General features: G+C 39.8%; 2 protein-coding genes across 3 annotated transcripts in view; one reads left to right on the top strand and one right to left on the bottom strand.

Moving 5' to 3' along the window:
• Positions 1 to 615: 615 nt before the first annotated feature.
• Spa17 (sperm autoantigenic protein 17) lies at positions 616 to 11,497 on the bottom strand. 2 transcript variants are annotated; one of them, XM_048448405.3, is made up of 5 exons: positions 11,339 to 11,497; positions 9,576 to 9,756; positions 4,832 to 4,902; positions 3,194 to 3,271; positions 616 to 820 (listed from the first exon to the last, which is right to left on the bottom strand). In XM_048448405.3, the coding sequence occupies exons 2-5, from the start codon at positions 9,727 to 9,729 to the stop codon at positions 674 to 676; spliced, it is 450 nt and encodes a 149-aa protein (XP_048304362.1). In that variant the 5' UTR covers positions 9,730 to 9,756; positions 11,339 to 11,497; the 3' UTR covers positions 616 to 673. The 2 variants fall into 2 exon arrangements, with proteins under 2 accessions (XP_048304362.1, XP_048304372.1); XM_048448415.3 differs by lacking the exon at positions 11,339 to 11,497 and adding an exon at positions 11,040 to 11,320.
• Positions 11,498 to 11,536: 39 nt separating this feature from the next.
• Siae (sialic acid acetylesterase) overlaps positions 11,537 to 20,594 on the top strand; it is a 35,503-nt gene continuing 26,445 nt past the window's right edge. Inside the window, exons 1-2 of the mRNA XM_048448393.3 lie at positions 11,537 to 11,692; positions 15,304 to 15,465. Of these exons, the coding sequence (XP_048304350.3) occupies positions 11,626 to 11,692; positions 15,304 to 15,465 (229 nt within the window). The 5' untranslated portion in view covers positions 11,537 to 11,625. The remainder of the gene's footprint in view (positions 11,693 to 15,303; positions 15,466 to 20,594) is intronic.

The following is a 20,594-nucleotide window of genomic DNA, read 5'->3' as shown; positions in this document are numbered from 1 at the left end:
AGTTTACCCTGAGACAATGTCTGGCAGGCCTAGATTATCTGACCCCCACCCAAGAGCAGACCAGGAAATTCCTGGCATTCCAAGCACTGTAAATAGAAAACCTGCCAGCACTTCACCAGGACACCCCTAGACAAATGTCAGCCAATCAGGGGTCCTAGACCTCAGAGACCCCTCACCCCCACCTTTACTACTATAAAAACCCAATTCTAATTGAGCTCAGGGCTCTCTGGATATTCCAATACATTGGACTTGTGGAGAGACCGAGTTTGCAAACTTGATTAAAATAAAGGCTCTTTGCTTTTACATATGGGACTTGTCTCCTTTGTGGGCTTTAGTGGCATGACGACCCACGAATGTGGGCATAATAGTCAGACCACAACTCAAGGTCTGAAGTGTCAGGCACTACTGTTTAGATGTTGAATTCAAAGGGGTTTATACATAAGTTGGGGACAAGCAGAGGCAATCCTCTTGTTCCCAGGAAAGTCTTCATGGGGTGTGTTTCAATGCCATATTTATTAAACAAATGCTAATGACAGATTTCCACAACAGCAACAAAGCTATTCCACTACATCAAATCTCCCTTACTGAGGAAAAAAATGACAACCACAACATTGATGGATTTGGATTACTTTTTCATGTTTTCTAGGGTGGTGGTGGGGTAAAGCCAGTATCCTCACTTGTCTTCCTCTCCTTTCTCTTGTTCACTTTTATCTGACTTCATTTTCTTTACCTCTTCTCTGGCCACATGTCCCCGGAAGACAGATTGGATTTTGAGAGCAGCAGACTCCTCCTTTTCTCTTTCTTCCTCAGTAGACTCCTCCTTCATTGAAAGAAGAGAAAGTGAGACACTTTTCCAGAATGCTGCCTCTTAGATGCCATAGAAAGGAATGTATAGATTTAACCAATTTACAGATGCAACTATCTGAAGTCCGTTGCTTCCTGGGGGATTTTATACATTGTCACACACTGTGTGTGTACAGAAGTTTAAATGCCAAAAGAGCAGACATTCAGCTTGCCACTCTTTAATATGTCTTAATACAAGCTCGTTGCCAACTTTTCTCTTGTTTCCAGACAGAACCTATTTAATGTTTTCTGAGAAATAACCTTGTGTTTAGAGTGTGGAAGCAAGAATTATTGAAGTAATTACTGTTCTGTGTTAACACCAGCATATGTGCTATTTTGAAGTAATTGTGATTATACAAGACTGATAAATGTTAATTCTAATTTCGAAATGTTTAGACAATTAAAACCACACATTTAGAGGTGGAACATCAAAGAGAAAGTCAATTTACTATTAGTAAATTGGGTTTATCAGAGTTGTTTAAACAGCAACATACAGTTTCTTCTTTTTCTTTTAAATTTAGGTATAATTTACAGATGGCAAAATTCATGGATCCTAAATGTAGAACTGAAAAAAATGCGGCCCTCAATATATCTTTTTTAAGCTACAAAAATTTAAAAATCCTCAAGTTATCACTTGTAGTACAAGTTGAAATATTTTCACCTCCTCAAATCCTGCTCCTAAAAAGTACCCTTTATTGTAGGTTGTGTCTCTGTATGTATTTGTGTATGTTTATACATCCTTCTAAAATTTCTCTATGTGTGAGTCCATTTACATGAAGATACATTTGTTTTTCAGTTTAAAACAAGACCATACTAATTGGAGTGCTCTACAGCTACTTTCCCCAAGAAACAAGGTATCTGGGCTTTTTCTTCTATGCTATTATTTCATATATAATTTTGCTCAATTTTAATGGGAGGGACATGAACATTGTGTTCCATTGTACTGACATCATTCAGCAGAAATTTATTATTCAGTCAACTATTGATGGACCTTTGAACTATTCAAAGCTATTCACACTATTTCATATTTCAAACTGAGTTAGGTTTAGCTCTTAAACTTTTAAATACAAATAGACAGGCATAAAATTCTTTGAGGTGATTCTCCAATATGGGCAAGTGAATTACTCTTAAGTTAAAAATCAATGGGACCATAACACAAACTTGTAGTAGCTTATGAAAGAGAATCTACAAGAGAAGTAAGGAAATGGCTCTGCTTTTCTATATTCCCTGAATCCCTATTATGTCTGATGCCACTATTAGATTATTTATGTTGTAGTAATATTATTCTAGATTAGTTAAATAATGTAAGAAAAGGTTGGTGTAAAGTCAAGGACCCCTGAGGCGCATATTCATTTTAGGTATCAATATTGCTAACTGAGATACTAGGACATGAAACGGAACTCAAAGGTTTGAACTCTGACATTGCACTGAATGAATTTTATGCAAAATCTTGCTTTTCTTTTTGCTTTTTTTTTTTAAAGATGGGGTTATATTATGTAGCCTGTCCATCCTAGAACTAGCTCTGTAGACCAGACTGGCCTTGAACTCACAGAGATCTGCCTGCCTCTGCCTTCCAAATGCTGGGATTAAAGGCATGCGCCACCACCACCACCAGGCAAAGCCTGTTTTTTATTTAGTTTGAACTATGAAGAATACAGGTAATAATGTTCTGGTAAATGTTTAACTGGCTCTACAGAGAAATAATAGAACAAAACAACATTGCCTTCCTAAAATACCACCAAAGTTCTGGTTTGTAGTGTTTACCTTGGTCTCAATACTTTTAGTATTTTAAGTTATTAGAATGATGTTTATTGCATTGTACACAATTATCTCCAAGTAATGCCTTTAGCACACTACTGAATAGAGATAGGTAGTCTCTCTGAGGGTGGATTTTCCTATGTGTAGTTGGTTTGGACGTAAAATATCAAGGCAGGAAAGTATTTCTATAGAAGACCTTGCAGGTGTATGAGTAAGTCATATGGTATAAGGCCATTTTATTTGGTGGTATGTAATTGTTTTCCTTTAGTTATCTCTAACCTTTGCCTTTGAGTGGTGGCAATGGCAACAAGTAGTGAAAAAATTCCCAGAGTAGAATATTAATATGAAAGATGAGAGGAGGTTCCAAGTTCATCTGTCTGCCTCTTTTCCATGGAAAGATTTTCTGATCTAAATTTTTAAAGGGAAGAATGCATTTATGAAAATAATCTTCCAGTTTATCACCAATATTAATCATCTAGAAAGCATGATTTTAATTTCAAAAAGTATGTTAATATGTATTTTGTGCATAACTTTAAACTCAGCGATGCCATTTTGTATAGCAATACATAAGTAAATGAAAAATACTACATACAAAGGCCGTAACTGGTGTTTCTTCTTTCTCAGATGATTTGGCCATTTCTTGTTCACATATCTCAGTTTGTTCTTGGTCCTAGAAAGAGACAAGAGGGCCACATAGGCACTGTTTTGAAGATAGAAAACTCTGGACCATACTGCGTAAGAGAAACTTTAAGTTAAGGTATTGAGAAACATTAGGAAATTAAATATGTGTGTGTGTGTGTGTGTGTGTGTGTGTGTGTGTATTTAAACAACAGTTTATCTTGGAAAAAAAGAAGTGAACAAAAACTCAAGGTATAAACCACCATCTCACACTCAAAATTGATTCGGTTTGGTAATAAATCTTGAGGATAGTTAAAAAAAACAGTGTATAGTTTCTACAATAGTAATAAAATAAAAGTCACTGTACTCCATATTATGAAGTCAGGTTGACTTTTTAATGACAATGATAAGTTAAAAACTAAGTCAGTATTACAGAAGGGAAGGGGATTTGGGAAGAGAAGGTAATAGAGAATGATTATGGTCACCTTATGTGCATACATGAAAATGTCAGCCATTATTTTATTCAATTAACATACAATAATATATTAAATCAAGGAAGTGAGTTTCACTTTGGAAAAAGATATAAGCATAAAGGAGGAGCCAGCTCAGTCTGTTCTGACACGACTAGTCCAGTCTTCTGGCAAACAGAAGCACTGATAACTCACTGCCTTCAGGAAGAGAGTCTAACACAGAACATGGAAATTGAGGATAAATAAATAAATAACAAAATCATGGAAACCCAAAATAAAAGAAACTCCTTGAATTTTCGATGTGACACAAGGACATAACATTTTCAACATTATTTTTTTGATTTAAGTAAAAACAAAAAAAACCAAACAAATGAACAAACCAAAAACTCTTGCATGTATGCGTGTAGATAATCATGGCTAAACTACAAATAAAAGCAACAGACTCACACAAGCAGGTGCAAATGGATAGAAATTCACTTCTGAATGAAAAGTAACAGCTTCTACAAAAATATTTTGCAAATCTATTGGAGTACATTAAAGCCTGAACTTTGTCAATCTCTAACATCTCTGTCAGAGTAACATCTGAGAAAATGGTGTTTCTTCAGCTGTCTAGAGTAGTATTGTAAAAAAATTTAATTTATTGTCATTTGTTGTTGTTGCTGTTTTGAGATAGGGTTTCTCTCTGTAGCCCTGGCTGTCCTGGAACTTGCTCTGCAGACCAGGTTGGCCTCGAACTCAGAGATCTACCTTCCTCTGCCTCTGAGTCCCAAGATCAAAGGCATGCACGATAATATTTAATTCAAATTAGTCTTTTTGTAACATGCAAATGGAAAAGTTGGACTAATAGTGTTTTATTTTATGAAATATAATTTATGACTTATGATGCTAAATAAAATTTAAAGAATAAGAGATAAGAGTGATTCTATGATATCATGCTCTTTCTCCTATTGGTCATCTTTAAATTTATACTAAGTATCAGTACTCAATTCAGATAGTTTAGAAGATTATCTCTCATTATAAAGAAGTTTTATTAAGCTATTAATAAAGCTTGACACACTTCTCGAAACTTGGGGGAGACAATAATAATTTCTTTTATTGGTAGAGAAAATATAGCCAAATCTGGTAGCTTCATAGAACTATACCTTGAATGCGTGGTTGTTATAGAAGCGGTCCTCTAGCTTAGCCCCCCATTCTGCTGGATCAAAGTTGGTTTCTAAATAACAAAAATATTTTTATATTTATTTTGTGTTCATTACAGTGAATCTAGAATAATACAGGAATACAGGTTTCTTGTTTTATCATAGGTTCTTTACTGACAGCTGAAAATCTTATTGGCATTGAACAGCCCAGTGCTGCAGGCATAAATAATTATTAAATATATGATGCCTAGTTTAATACTGAATGATCCTTTAGGGGACATTTACTCACAAGAAAATGGTAAAGAAAGAACAAATGCCAATATTCAAGTGAACAGACACCTAAAGCATGCATTAGCAACTGCATAAAAGCATACAAAACATGGTTAAGGGATCAGGGAGTCTGGAAAAGTGGAAGGGAGGGTTTTCACATGAAACACACTATGTAGACAGCTAACACAAACAAGAAGTATTTCCGTCCAAATATAATTTCCTTTAATTTTTTATCATGAAGATTTTCAAACTCCAAAAGTGGGATGTTCTGACAAGCCTCACGTGCACATTCCCTAGAGGCTACAATGGCCAATTCATGGTTTATCATTTTATCTCTACATATTCTTCTAGTTATTTTCCGGCCAACCCTAAACACCATATTAATTCATCTATAAACATTTAAATTTGTACCTTTAAAATAGTCTTTAAAATATAAGCATGTACCATTACCATATCTGAAATATTAACAATTCCTTACAATCATCCTGCATCTAGCCTACTATCCAAAATTGTCTGCAATGTCTAATACACTTAGCTATCTTGGTCATATCAGAGCCTCAAAATGGACACACACTACCTTTTGTTATGCCTTTTAAAGAGTTTTTAGTGGAAAATCCACCACCACCTTGTTTTTCTGTGCAATTTATTTGTTGATAAAGTTGGGCCAGTTTTCCTTTGGAATTTTCCAGTGTAGTAATTTCTGACGACTCCACCGGGAATTTTAACAGGGACATTTGCCCTTAAATTCTCTGTAGGTCAGTAGTTAGAGTTGCAGGTTTCATCTGATTCAGATTTGATTGTTTTGGCAAGAATACTGATTGGTAGTGCTAATCTCAGAAGATAAGTCATAATTTGCTCTCTCTAACCTTTAAATAATTTTTATGGGATCATGATGAGTGCTCTCTAACTTATTTAGGGGTACAAAATAATAATGTTCTAAATTAATCAGTACTTATTTTTGGGTGGATTCAATAAAGAAAAGAGGCAACCATTTGGTTACCCTGAAATATGGCTCTTACAAAAAAGGTTACAGGTTTGATTCCTTTACCAGCTCTCGGAATAACCAGCTGCTCCCAGCACTTTCCTAAGAAGCCTGACAATGATGAATTCTGTGACTGATTTTATTATTATGATCTCACAGATATTTAGTAACCTGGGGGAATTATGGTCCATAGAGATTTATTATTTTTCCTTAATTCTCTCTTTGTCCAAAATCTGGTTAGTGGTAGCTTATACAGGTGCTTGGATGCTCTTCAGGTCTTTGCTAGCACCCCTAGAAATTATTAGGATGGGAAGATGGTCAGCCTAGTCTTATATATTTATCCCATGTATATAGAACTGCACATGTGTATAGTCTGGTTCATGGGAACTGGTATTCAGAGATGATAATATAGGAGATAGATGTCCACTAACATTCGGTTAGTTATGATTTTGAGGTTTCAAAATCTACCAGAAACTACTTCCATTAAAAGATATACTTTAAAATAGTGCATACATGCATGAGTATGTGAGTGGATGCTCTATATATGTATGGGCACGGACATGCTATGGCACATGGTTGGAAGTCAGATGGCAAATTTCAGGAGTCTGCTTGGTTTTTCCACAATGTGGGTCTTGGAAGTTGAACTCTAGTCTTCTGGCTTTTCACCAGGTGCCTTCACTCTCTGAGCTGCTTCCATTTTAAAAGAGAAAAGATCACATTGCTATTTCTAAATTCAAGATTACATGGTTTTATTAAACTATTTATAAAATTATATTTTCTTACACTCCAAATTTTATTCCCAATAAGACTAGCATACTTGCTTGATTTATTCCTTAATATACAGGTCAAAGTTTCTGGAATAACTCTACAGCTTAGTCAGCTTTTATCACTGTCACAAATACATGTGATAACTTAAAAAAGGTAAGGTCTACGTTGGTTCACAATTTTAAAGTATTAGTTAAAGACTGTTTTGCCAGCCCAAAAATTTAAAAAAAGCAAAACAAAACACCTAATATGTATATTTGGGTTGTTGTCATAATGCTGTAATGAAAAGAGTAACCTTCTGGGCTACAGGTTAAATAAATATGGAATTTTGGCAGACATTCCAAAATTCCTTTCCTTTAGATTTTATATTACATATTTAGTAGGAATGGGTATAAGGGCTTATTTCTCTCAGCTGTATCTACAAACCATACTGTCAAACTCTTGACCTTCTGACAGTATGATGCAGGAGCAGCTGATGGCAGTTCAGTGTAATTTCTTCTATTTTTCTTTATGTGTGTGTGTGCCTATGGAAATAAAGAGGAAGTCAGATTCCCTGGAACTGTAGTTACAGGAAGTTGTGAGCCTCCAGAAGTGGGTACTGTTATCTGAACTTGGGTCCTCTGCAAAAGCAGGAAGTGCTCTTTACCCCTAAACCATCTCTCCATCCCCAGCTGAGTGACATTTTGATTTGAGTTGCTATTATGGGCCAGTCTGACTACATTTTCATGTTAAGGGCTATCTGCGTTTACCTCTGTGTGAACTGTTTGTTGGTATCTCTTGGTATACATATGTTACAACACAATATTTTTACAAGCTTTTTATTAGGTTTATTAACTTACTGGTATGCAAATTGCAAGCATTTTTTCTCAGTTTGCTATTTGCGTTTTTGTTTTCTTCATGGTGTTTTGCCACATACAAGTTTACTTTTTATGTTGTCAATTCTATCAATCTGTCCCCCTGTTGTATTTGGATTTGAAGCAACAAAGGCAACTTAGCAAGCAAGATGTTTTCTCCTAGCATCTATATGGTTTCTTTTTCATGTTTAAACTTGGAGTCAGGTTATAATTTATCTGGCTGTGTGCCATAAAGAACTGATGCTATTTTGTTTATCCATTTTTATCTCACTATCATTTAAGAAGTTCATTTTCCCTACTGATTGGAGAGACCACTTACATTGTATTTTAACAGGTTTCCCATCACAAAAAATGGAGACCAGTAACCATCTGTGAAACATGGTGGCAAGGGGATTCTTGCAATGTGGGAGACTGGACGAGAAACTTACAACCGTTTATTTTGCCTTTGCTTGGGAAGGCTAAATTCTTCTACTGTGTCAGTTGGAAATCCATGTGTAGTTGATCTAGGTGGAAGTGGGTGTGGTAGTTGGATTTTTTCAAAGGTTTTAGTCATTTGTTTATCAGAGAGCTTGCACTCTGAGGTCCTTCGTCATCAGTTGTTTTTATTACTGTGCCCTGGTAACAATGACTCAAATATGTTTTTAGTGGTATGTTCCTGAGTTCTAAAGTTAAACAAATGACCAAAGATTTTTACTGCATGAATTTGCAAAATTAATGTTATAATAACAAAATTCATGTACATAAAACTACTACTTGTAATCAAACATGTTTAATAGCCTTTCCCACTAATGCTGCAGGCTGTGCACTCTGACTAGATATGGGACAGATCGGCAGTAATCAGGAAATTAGTGAAATTTTGAGTTCTTCAAAGGTGGGATCATAAGGGGCAGGGGTGAAGCTGTTTGTGTGTACGGGAGTTGTTTTGATTCTTGCTTTGCTCTGGGTTTCTTCTCTTTGTAAAATGATTTTCAAAGCAACGTCTGTTTGTTTGAGGCTATTTCTAGTCTCCTTTGCCCAAAGTAATAATAACAAAGCTTATATAACAGGATTGTTTCAGGCAAAGAACAGGTTTTCAGTACAAAGTTACGATTGCAATGGGCCAGACCTTTGACCACTGGGCCAGACCTTCATAGTCATGAACCTTCAAAGCTGGGATCTGAAGATTGTCTTTATGAAAGGGAATGTAGGAAGTTCACTTTGGCTTGGAATCAAAAAGTTACTATTAGCATGGACTCTAGTCTCTATGTAGGATGGGACCTGGAGGGCATATAGAATGTAAATTACCTTTCCCAACTGGCAATCCACTTGACAAAGCAGTTTGTTTCTGTGTCTTCGTTGAAGAACAGTTTCATATACCCCAGCGAAAACCAATTTACTTAATCTAAAGAGTGTTGAAATATTTTTATAGCACTTATAATACTTTCAAATGAGAGGAATCAAAATTTAAAGAAAGCCACAAATTATCCTCTCAGGAAGAACAGGCAGTCAGCTAACAGAGACGCATAGGAACAGGCCCACCTCCTTCAACACCCTCTATGTGAGAAACGCAATGAGAGTGGCCTGGGGAGTGAACTGTACATACTGTTTCAAATAGCAAGAACCTGTCTCACAAAGGTTTCCTGCACAATTAACACGATCTTTAGTTTCTGTTGTTGTTATTGTTCTCTTTTCTGTGTATGTATATGTTTTTGTGTTCCCATGTGTGTGGGTACGTGTGTGTGTGTGTGTGTGTGTGTGTTGAGGGTGTGTGGACATGTGTTTGCATATGTATGGAGATCACAGGCTGAAGACAGGTATATTCTTCAATTGTACGTTTTACCATAACAGAATGCTTAGTTTTTTTAAAAATTCCTATTTTTTTTAAAAAAGAGCTTACTCTCTCTTTTTTCTAGAAGGTTTTCAAAATACGCTGCGGCAAAAGCTGGTATATTCTCCGGTTGCTCCCTCAGAATCTCCCGTGTCAGCCCTTCAAGAAGATTTCCAAATCCTTGTGGAATTCGGTAGTGGGTGTTGGAGAAAGGAATCGACATCTCCTTGGAAAGAATTGCCTATGGTACCTGAAGATTTAGTTAAAAGTATCTAATTTTAATGTATCTAATTTAAAGTACATAATCACAGCTACAGCAAACCAACTCACAATCACAACAACTCAAATTATTTCACAGACACACATATTTTGGACTTAAAAAAGTTCATACAATCCAGGCATGGTGGTGAATTACTTCAGTAGGTAAAGATAGACTGGAAAGAAATCCCTGCAATCCACATTGTGGAAGGCGAGAACTGACTCCCACAAACTGTTCTCCGAGTTCCATAGGCAGGCTGTGTCCCCAGGGTTGCACCCATACAGACATTCACACTCAATAAATGAAAACAAAATTCAACCCTCTAAGTCTACCCATTTCTTTTGGAGTTTTTTAACTCTATCACGAATCATTGGGTTTTTGTTTTGTTTTTCCTTTTGAGATAAGGTGTCTTTACATAGCCCTGGCTGTCCTGTCTCCCAAGTGGTGGGATTAAAGGTGTGTCACACCACAGCCCGAGAATTATAGTATTATAAATGCAGATCCACTACTTTAGACAAATCATTTATTTTTTTTTAAAGTTAGAGAGCTACAGTTTTCCCTAGATATTAAGTACTTTGTCTTCCTGTCCTTAAAAGGTGAGGTTGGTTTTTGCTAGCTGGCAATATTTAAGAGACAGTGGTTGCTGGGAAGCTCATATAGTCCCGTTTACACTGCTAAGAAGAAACTGTTTAAAGTTTAAAATTAAAAAACAAACTGGTCAGCTGAGGGCGGGGGAGCACTCCTCTGATCCCAGTAATTGGGAGACAGGTGGGCAAATCTCCGAGTTTGGGGTCAGTCTAATCTACAAATCGAGTCCCAGGACAGTCAGGGTTACACAAGGAAACCCTGTCTCGGAAAAAAAAAAAAACAAACCCAAAAAGCAACCCCCCCCCCCAAAAAAAACTAGTCTTGGTTCTAGAAATTATTATAATTTGTTGTATAAAATTTCACTTTCTTTTTCAGCCCCCACTTCTGAAGCATGGCCTATAAAGTCTTCAAGCACCTCTGTATTCTAGATATTCTAGGGTAGGGCTGAGAAAGAGAGGTCGTGGTTTTAGAGGCCAGCCTTTGAAGTTTGGTGAAGTTTTATTTCCTGTGTTTGCCTGGCCTTCTATTTTGTAATTCAAGGGCTGGTGGCTGAAAGGTGTCTGACAAAGAGAGGGCTGGGTCCCTGAGTAAAGACTGCTTCGGGATTGGGTTCATTACCCTGAGAGGCACAAAGGGGCGCTGGGAGGGGTCTAGGCGGGAGGACTTGAGGTTTAACGAGGCCTAACCTGTGGAGAGTCTTCCTTCTCTCTTGTGGGCGGGAACGGGAGATTAAATACCGAATCTTTGAGGACTGTGAAAAGCCCTGAACCGGGCGGGAGAGCGCGGGCGGTAGAGGGGGAAGACGGGTCAAACCGTGGGCGGGACGTCGACGACCTAGCGTTCCAGATTCTCCAAGAAAGGGCTTTCCGGGCTCCCTATCCGCTCCAGGGGTTGCGGGAGTGTCGGGGATGCCGAGAGACTAGGCCACACGACGGAAAAGGCGAAGCCTCCACGTTGGAGAGGGAATGCGGAAAAACTACCTCACCTCTTCTTTCTCTTCAAGCTGGTGCGGATGGTTCCAGTTGTTTTATCTCGTTGCTGGGTAACCGTTTTTTGTTTTTTTTTTTGTTTTTTTTAAACTACGGTGGCCGGGAAGGAGAGGGGCAGCGCCTTGCGCCGTGCCGAGGATGGTTTCGCGTACTGAAGACTAGGGGGTGGGGCCCGCTATTTGGCCCTCCCAAGCCCCGCCCACCACAGAGACCACTCCCCCGTCCCCGCCCCTGCCTAGGGGCTCTTCCTGAGTCCAGCGCGTTGACACGGATTTCCGCAAGCATGGTTGCCCTGGGGTCTGTGTGTGGCCTGCTGCTGCTCATAATCGTTCGAGCCAGCAGAAGTGCAGGTGAGGTGACATGACTCTGCGGGACCCTTCCCTTTCAGATCCTCTGCAGGATCTTGGCCCTCGTTCCCTCTCAAGGTCTGGTTTGAGTCAGAACCGGTCTTTTCCTACCTAGGCCTGGTGTGAAGGTGAAAGTCCTGCTGGGCCGTCAGCTGCCTTTATCCCCACCCACCCACGGTCCTTCACTTGAAGCACAGGGGGCAAAGGGACACTTCGGTTTATCAAGTTGGGGAGGCTCCTATGTGCCCAGACCGAAACCTTCAGGAGAGTTCTGAGAAAAGGGGGCGAAGCTAGTTAGATAATATTTGGAAACAGGTGACTGAGTCATCCAAAATACTTCAGCACCTGCCCCCACAGTGGTACCCTTGGGGAGGGCTTCTATCGGAATGGGTGCCTTGAGGGAATTAAATTTTACTAGTTTAAGTGGTTATTAGGGCTAAGAAATGCAACCCCCTCACTAGCGCAGAATAATTTAAGGTTCAGTTCTGAATTTTGGTGCAGCTTAGAGAGATTGGTGGAGGGAGAAGGCTCATCACATTGGGGAGGAGGCTAACTCACACTGGTCATTCTGCAGGGCAGAGCTTGTCATCTGACTAACCCAGACTGGACATTGCCTCTCAGCATGGAGATGTCTGATGATAAGAATCTGCCTCAAAGTAAATCTTTGAGACTCCTCACTCAAAGTAAAGTGATAGTTAATGCTGGATCCACCCACCCTTTTTCTTATCTCTATCACTTTAAGAGTGGACCCCAAACACTGTCAATAAATGAAATTTGAGGGGTTGGGATTATAGCCCAGCGGTAGAGCTCTTGGCTAGAATGCTGGGAATTTGAACTTTCTTCACCACAGTAAATAAAAGAAATGAAGGTTAAAGTGAGAAGAAAAGGCTTGATTGTGCTCTACCTAAGCACAAGACAGACCCAGCCATCAATGGCCTTTCAGAGTTTCAAAGCTAGTGCACTGTAGTTAGCGGTCTTTCCCATTTCTTGTCTCTCTCATCGTCTTTGGAACCTATCAGAGGAGGTGGGGAGAAGGTAAAGACAATGGAGTTTTCCTCTTAGTTTTTTTCTTAAGGTCTGTCACATTTAATATCACTGTTTCATTTCCTTTGGGTCATATTACATGACCTTGGTTGCTCTTGCCATTCATAGGTGCTCTAGAGTTCTCTCCCTTCTTCCTGGCCTATCCTAACGTCTTCCCTTTAACTCTCTTCTTTTGCTCATGTTTATAATGTAACAAAAAGTTACATCTCACAATGAGGGTCTCTATGAACTCACCACCCAGTGTGAGAGCTACAACACCGGTTTTTACCGAGACTGCCAGGGTACTCCTTATTAGTACCTCTGCTGGCTTCTCATCAGAGGTAGCTGCTGTCTGAAAACTTTTGCTCGTCTGCTTGTAATGATTGCTTCTTCCCCACAGCTCCCATTCTTATTTTCCACTTCAGTTCTGAAATGAAGGGAGAAATCCAGCACCTTAAAAAAAAAATCATTTTGACTATGCCTGGTTGTTTGAGATGTGTGACTCTTTTCTGTCCGTTTCTGGTCCTCAGTATCTTTCGCTGTCTGTCCAGCTTAGAATGTGAACTTTGTAAGGGTAGAGTATATAATTTTTCTTTACACTATCATCACGATCTAACTGAAGCAGAAAGGAAATGATTCCTTCAGAATTAGATGACATGGATTCTAATTCTGTCATCAACTTCCTTCTGAGGTCAGTCAAGGAAATTACTGTCTCCAGTATCTTCAGCACTCCGTTACATGTGTAACTTCCTAGTAGGTTGCAAAATCCCCAGCAGCAAGACTTTTTTATCTATTGTTGGTAGAATCTTCCCTCCACCGTTATAGCCTCAGTGTGTAAAACAGTGCCTGGCACACAGTAGGTATCAAGAGATATTTATTGACTTCACAGCTGTTCTAACTATTCTTAAAAATTGCTTAATCTATTTGTGTCCTAGTCCCTCGATGGGTAATGTGTTTGTATCTCTTGATCAGTAAGTAGCACAATTATACTATTATTATAAAGATATTTTCCACCTCTAAAATTCTTTTGCTCATCCTAAAGCTCTTCGCAAAGACTTTCTATAAATGTGTGTTGGCAAACACAGACTGGCTTGAAAAGGCATTCCCCAGCCTATGGACAGACTACTGGTTGCATACTCTAATTCGTCAGCAATGTTTTCTTCACTCAATTCCTCTAACTCCAGCCCTCTCTCTACTTAGTTCTTATTTATGCCTTTGCTTCAGCTTTTGTTCTGTATCTGCCCGAGACAGGGTCCTCCCACACATATGCCTCCCGGTTTCCCCAGCAGGCCGCCAGCCTGCTTATGCAATTCTGGGATGTTGTGGTTCTAGAGTGTTTTGCTCATGGTACATGCATCTTGAGCTTGTTAGGCCTTCTGGATAATCCTTGATTGTCATGGAGGCTTCATGATCAGATGAACTCCTGAGTGAGAAAGAGTGCTGAGGATTTTTAGGGACTTGTCTGGTATTCTAAGAGCAGTATAAATAGGCCACCAAGCTTGTGAGGAGACCCCCATAAGCTCTACTGCCCTGTTAAGTATAGCCTAAGGGGCCTGCCATCTTTTGTAGCTTTCAGAGAGGAAAATGTCAGCTTTGTTTGTTAATTCTAATTCTCTTTCCTGCTTATCATGCTTATTAAAAAAAACCTTAATTTTGTAAATTAATTTCTTTGGAGGATTTAAAGAAATCTTTTCTGTTGAGACAAATTGGGATGTAAGTTTTATAATTTTCCTAGTTAAATTTCTGTGAGCTCACTGGGATCATGTGGATCAACGCTTGTTATTTAAAAAGTACTTCGATATAGGCTATGAGTTAAAAATAGAAATGATCTCGTTAAAGTGAATTCTTATTCAGTCTTCTTGGTGACTCTTAGCACAGAATCCAATATGCAAGTATGCCTCCTCTTTCCTTTGCCTGTGAAATGGTGACGAGACATTTTTCTCTGAGATTTTAACCTTCTGTCTCTCCATGATCTTAATTTTGTGTCCCGAATTTATCTGAATTTCTCAGGGAGACTTGTCACGGTCATAAGCGTCATACCGGGTCATAAAAAAAAAAAACATCAAACCCCCCAAAACCCAGACAATAACGACAACAACAATGCATGCTAAGAGGAACGACGTGAAGGGGTTTGGCAGTGGCAGGATGGAAGGCAGGAGATGAAGATGGGCCTGGCATTAGGGAGGCTGGGTTGGAGGCAGGCATCACTCTTCCTAGCTCCTAGGAGTGGGCACGGTGACGGAGAGTTGGGGAAGGAAGTGGTTTGGTTTAAGTGTTAGGGCCAAGTTTTAGAGCCAGGGCGTAGGGTGGAGGGTTGACCAAGAGCTATGAATGGGGAGGGAAGGAGATTGTGTACATTGGTTGTTGTCCTGGGTCCTAAGTTTACTTAGTGATCATGTTATCCTGTGATGCATATTGTTGGAAACTGTTCTTGTTATGTTGTTATTTAGTTAAGAGCAGCACGGTCTAGTTTGGGAAGATTACAAAGCTTGTGTAGACTCGTATTCTTTTGTACAAGGACTGTATGTTACTTCCACTTGATGCTCAGTCTCTCTGATGATAGTCTCCTAAGTGTTTGCCAACATTTCTAGGTATTGGTTTTCGCTTTGCCTCATACATCGATAATTACATGGTGCTGCAGAAGGAGCCTTCAGGGGCGGTGATCTGGGGTTTTGGTTCACCAGGAGCTACAGTGACGGTGACCTTGTGTCAAGGTCAGAAAACCATCATGAAGAAAGTGACCAATGTGAAAGGTAAGGCAGCCCATTTTCTCTTCAGTTGTTGTCTTCTTCTGCCACCTGCTGGATTATCTGAAAATGAATGCTTATAGCTCCAGCTCAGGCTGTCCGTCCATCCATCCATCCATCCATCCATCCATCCATCCATCCATCCATCCATGCATCCAACCATGAAAGCTATTTTATTTGAGTACTTACTATATGAATAGGCACCAAAGATACCACAAATGGTAACAAGGCTCAAAGGGTTTGCTAAGGACCTGATTGAACAGAACAGATTATGCAGAAGTTTGATGAACACTGATAAATTATCTGTGAAGTTCTATGAGATACAGAAGAGAGGCATATACCTCAGTGTGGTTGCTATGGAAAGGCTGCCAATGAAGATGATATTCGAGCTGAATCATACATGCCAGAGAGGCAGTCCTAGATTCGAGAGAGATGGCTCAGTGGGCGAGAGCTTTTGCTGCTCCTGCAGAAGACCTGGGTTCAGTTCCCAGCACTCACACTGGGTGGCTCATAAGGCCCTGTAAACCCCAGCTCCAGGGGATCTGATGCCCTCTTCTGTTTACTCTGGGCACCTACATATACATGGTGCACATGGACACACACACGCGTGCGCGCGCGCACACACACACACACACACACACACACACAATTTCTTAAAAAGTCTTAGTGTTTTTTTTTGTTTTTTGTTTTTTTAAAGAGTCAATTTGGAGATTTGCTAAATAACTTTGGCTCTAGAGTTCACAGTCTAGGTTCTGAGTCTGACTCTGTCATTTCTGGGTATATAATTTAGACATATTATCAAATATTTAAGTTACAGTGTGTTTTCCATGTATAAAGTGGAGGTGGTACTAATTATCAATGGATGATAATGAGGAGTAAATGAGTAAACACATAAATGAGCTGAAACAGTGCTTGGCACATTAGCTTGGGTGGACATTGTTGTTCCTATTACTGTTATTATTCACTCAGTTATTCCAATATTTGTTATCTACTGTGCGCCAGATATGGTGTGAGGTACTGGTGATAGGGCAATGCATAAACCTGATTTAGCCTCTCCCTTAGTGAAGCCTGAATGTTAGGGAAGGCGGGAAAATAAAGAACACTTATAGCTACGCGAGATGTGTGCCACAATAAGGAAGGGTAGTGTGTGTGTGTGAGCTTAGCAGGGTAATGGGCTTGATTTAAGACTTGTCTTGGAAAGAGGAGGCACAAGTCCTGGATACAGGCGTAGGAGACCACGTGTCACACTGGAGAATTGCTGTGGAGGTATGTTGTTCTGGGACACTGGGCTGAGTGGCTGGTAGTGGATGACGGTAGATGGGACATCATAGAGGCTTGTATCTTTGCTAATGCACACAAATCCTGGATCTGTAGGTTTTAAGCAATAAAAGCACACAAGCAGGTCAAAGGGTTTGACAGCTATCAGATAGGGCTGGTAGAGCTGTGGGCAGGCTCTTACGATATGCAGATATTCACAGTAAGGACTTGAGAGTATGGCTGTGGGGATGAAGGCTCAAGGCGAGAAGAAAGAGGTCTCTGGAGAAGGGAGAAGGATGTAGGATGTACAAGAGTGGATTCTGGGAGCCAAGCTCAGGTCCTCTACACGAGCAGCTTGCAGTCTTGACTGCTGAGCAGCCCCTAGTCCCTCTTTGTGGTTTGTGAGATGCACTGAAAGTGAAGAATTCCAAGACTGCCTGTGATTTCTGCCGAGTCTGCCCTCAAATATGTTACGTAGCTGAGACTTACACTGAGCTTCTAGTTCTTCTTTCTCTGTGTCCTAAGGCAGCAACGTGTGGGTCGTGACCCCTTTGACCCTTTCACAGGGTCGCTGAAGACCATCAGAAATATCAGATATTTGCATGATGATTCATCACAGCCACAAGATTACGGCTATGAAGTGACAACAAAAATACTCTTATGATTGGGGTCCCCGCAGTCTGAGGAACTGTATTAAAGGGCCGCAGCATTAGGAAGGCTGTCTGAAGGATGGGATTGTGGCATGAACCCTCACACCTGGTTTGTGCAATGCTGGGTGTGAATCCGGAGCTTTGCGCATGCTATTCAAGTACTCTATCAACTCAGTGATATCCCCAGTCTCCTTTTTGAAAGCATATGAAATAATGGGTCTAATTTTTGGCATTTTATACACATGTATCATTATATTTTGCTCATATTCACTCCTCTACCCATCTTCCACCTCCTGACTCTAACTGCTTGTCTCCTTTCCCCCTCCAAGTAGTCCATTCTGCTTTCATGTCTCGTATTATGTTGAATATATTTTATTTAAATCTAGATTATTTGTGATAGAAGATGTGATATTTGTCCTTGTCTGACTTATTTTGCTTAATGTAATGCTTTCCTATTTTATCCATTTTCCTTACAAATGATATAATTTCGTTCTTTTTTATGTCTGAATAAAAATCCATTGTATGTAGGTACATGACACATTTTCTTCTTCATCTATTGATGATATCTGGGCTGATTTCTTATCTTGGCTACTGCAAATAGTGCCTCAGAAACACAGATGTGTAAGGATCTCTGTGATATGCTGATTTATCTTCTTTCAGGTATATACTCTGGAATTTACCTGCAGGTATAGCTGGATCACATGGTCATTTTACTTTTAATTTTTTGAACATATTAATCTTCTTTTCTCTTTTTTTCTTTCTTTCCTTCTTTCTTCCTTTCTTTGTTTCTTTCTTTCTTCTTCCCTTCCTTTCTTTTCTTTCCTTTTTTTTTTTTTTTTTTTTGAGACAGGGATTCTCTGTGTATCCCTGGCTGTCCTGGAACTTACTATGAGAACCAGACTGACCTCAAATTTAGAGATCCATCTGCCTCTACCTCATGAGTACTGGGACTAAAGGTGTGTGCCACCATCACCTGGCTAGAGCATATTAATTTTCATAAATACTTAGTTTATATTCCCATTAGTAGTCTATAAAGGTTCCTCACCAGCTTTTGTTGTCATTGTTTTCTTAATGATGACAATTCTGACTAAAATAATCTCATCTCAAAAGAGACATTTCACCTCTCCTCTACTGTAGAACTATTGATTGAAAGCAGGTCACAGGTTCTGTTTGCTCTGGAGCAGGGAGGATAATACAAGCCTGTAACTTTAGAACCTGCTCTAAGGTATGTATGCCCCAGCATGTTATAGTTTATATGATTTTTATAAGCAGCTTTACTGACATAAAGTGTTTAGTTTTTATTTTGTTCTTATTTGGTGGTGGTAGATTTGAATTTTAAGCTAAAGACTGAATGTCGATAGTAAGGGATGGTTTAGACAATAAGATCTTCACCTTTGAGCCACATTTAAAAGCCTCAGGGTCACGTTACAGCCAATGTAGAGTCAGGTTCTGTGTGGAGAAGTGAAGAGAGCCGCTTTTTTTAGCCCTGCATGTTCCTCTTGAGAAGATAAAAGGCCTTGGATATCCCACCCCCTTCTTGGTATTGGGCACAGTAACCTGCAAAATAATTAATATTTGATATGATTAGTAAGAAAGGCAAGAAAATATTTTATGATTAATTATGTCTCTACACAAATTAATTTCATTTTGTCCCTTTGATTGTGGTTTCCATCTTGAGGCTGGAGTTATCTGGGGAAGATGGAGAGAAAAGGGAGATAGAGAATTCTTTCTTTGTGTGTGTCCTTGGCTGTAATATTCAGGTCAGTAGTCAGGGGCAAGCCACCAGACATGCTGTTACATGTGAAAACATAAAGCCCTTGTCTATTTGCATGATTTTCTTCTCAGCATAACCCAGGTTTGGAGTTTATTTTTGTCATTTACTTGATGGGGTGCTTGGCAATATGTAAGCAGGCTAAGAAGCTGTATGGTGAAGCAAGGAGATCAGTCTTCCTAGATAGTAGAAGAAAAACATGTAAGGATGCAGAATTAAGGAAGGTCTTACTGCACTGAAAATGAAAACTTAAAGAAGCCCTGGCCAGGACTGTCACGAGAGGTAACAAGGTAGCAAATGACTATTGCCCAGGAGGCAAAGACCAGAGCAACTGGTCAGAAGACCAAGAACCAGCAGAAAGCTCATTGGATGTTGGATGAGTTATGGCCTCTGGCTCAGATTTTCTATCTGTACCCATCCTAACAGATTTGATGGGTGCACAGACTTTCTAAAAGCTCGTAAGTGGCCTGTGGCTTGCTCTCATAAGCAATCTGTTTGGAATTGAAAATCCCAGGACTAGGCAGTTCTCTTTGTAAAACACAGTGGCTTCTGACTTTAGAATCCCACCTTCGTCTAAGACATCACAGGTGCTGCACTCTTTCCTGCAGATGGTATCCACATAGAAACAGATCCTATTGCTTGTGAGTCGTCTCACGGATGGGCATTCCCATCGGTGAATTCACCGTTATGCACTAAGTTTCTCTTGCTCTGTCACCCAATACAGCATTGTGTCAGGGCTTATTTTTCTTTTCTTATATGAGAGAGGGAAAACACTAGAAACTCAAAGATCTTAGCTAGCCAAGATGGAGGGTTTTTGAGCGGTTGAAGACAGGTTTCTCTGGAACAAAGGATGTTGAGATCAGAGCTCAGCCTCCAGGTTCGGTTTTCCTCAGGTTCTAGGCCCTCCCAGTAGCCTCTCCACTTTCTGGCTGTAGTGGTAGTGAAGATGGTGGTGCTGTTTTGCCTGTTCTCCTTCCTGTCTTTTTGTTGTTGGACATTGCCTTAGTCAGGGTGTCTGTTGCTGTGAAGAGACACCATGAAAGCGTTGAAATGGGGCTGGCTTAGAAGTTCAGAGGTTTAGTCCATGATCATTATGACAGGAAGCATGGTGGCGTACAGGCAGACATGGTGCTGGAGAACGAGCCGAGAGTCCTGTATCTGGATAGGCAGGCAGCAGGAAGAGAGAGCCACTGGACCTGGCTTGAGCATTTGAAACACCAAAGCTCACCCGTAGTGATGCAATTCCTCCAATAAGGCCACACCTAATGCCTCTTCCTAAACATTCACATATATGAGCCTTTGGGGGCCACTCTTATTCATACCACCATAGACACTGACACTTGTTGGAAGTGCTGGCAGGAGGAGCTTTTGTCACCATCCGTGTGTGCTGAAAAGCTAAGGGAAAATACCCAATTAAAACCTCTGAATACTTGGATGATAGGAGAAGTCTAAGACAT

The sequence above is a fragment of the Myodes glareolus genome, chromosome 4 (genome assembly GCF_982192425.1).
Source record: "Myodes glareolus chromosome 4, mMyoGla1.1, whole genome shotgun sequence".
NCBI lineage: Eukaryota > Metazoa > Chordata > Mammalia > Rodentia > Cricetidae > Myodes > Myodes glareolus.
This window is presented reverse-complemented; position numbering and strand designations above follow the sequence as displayed.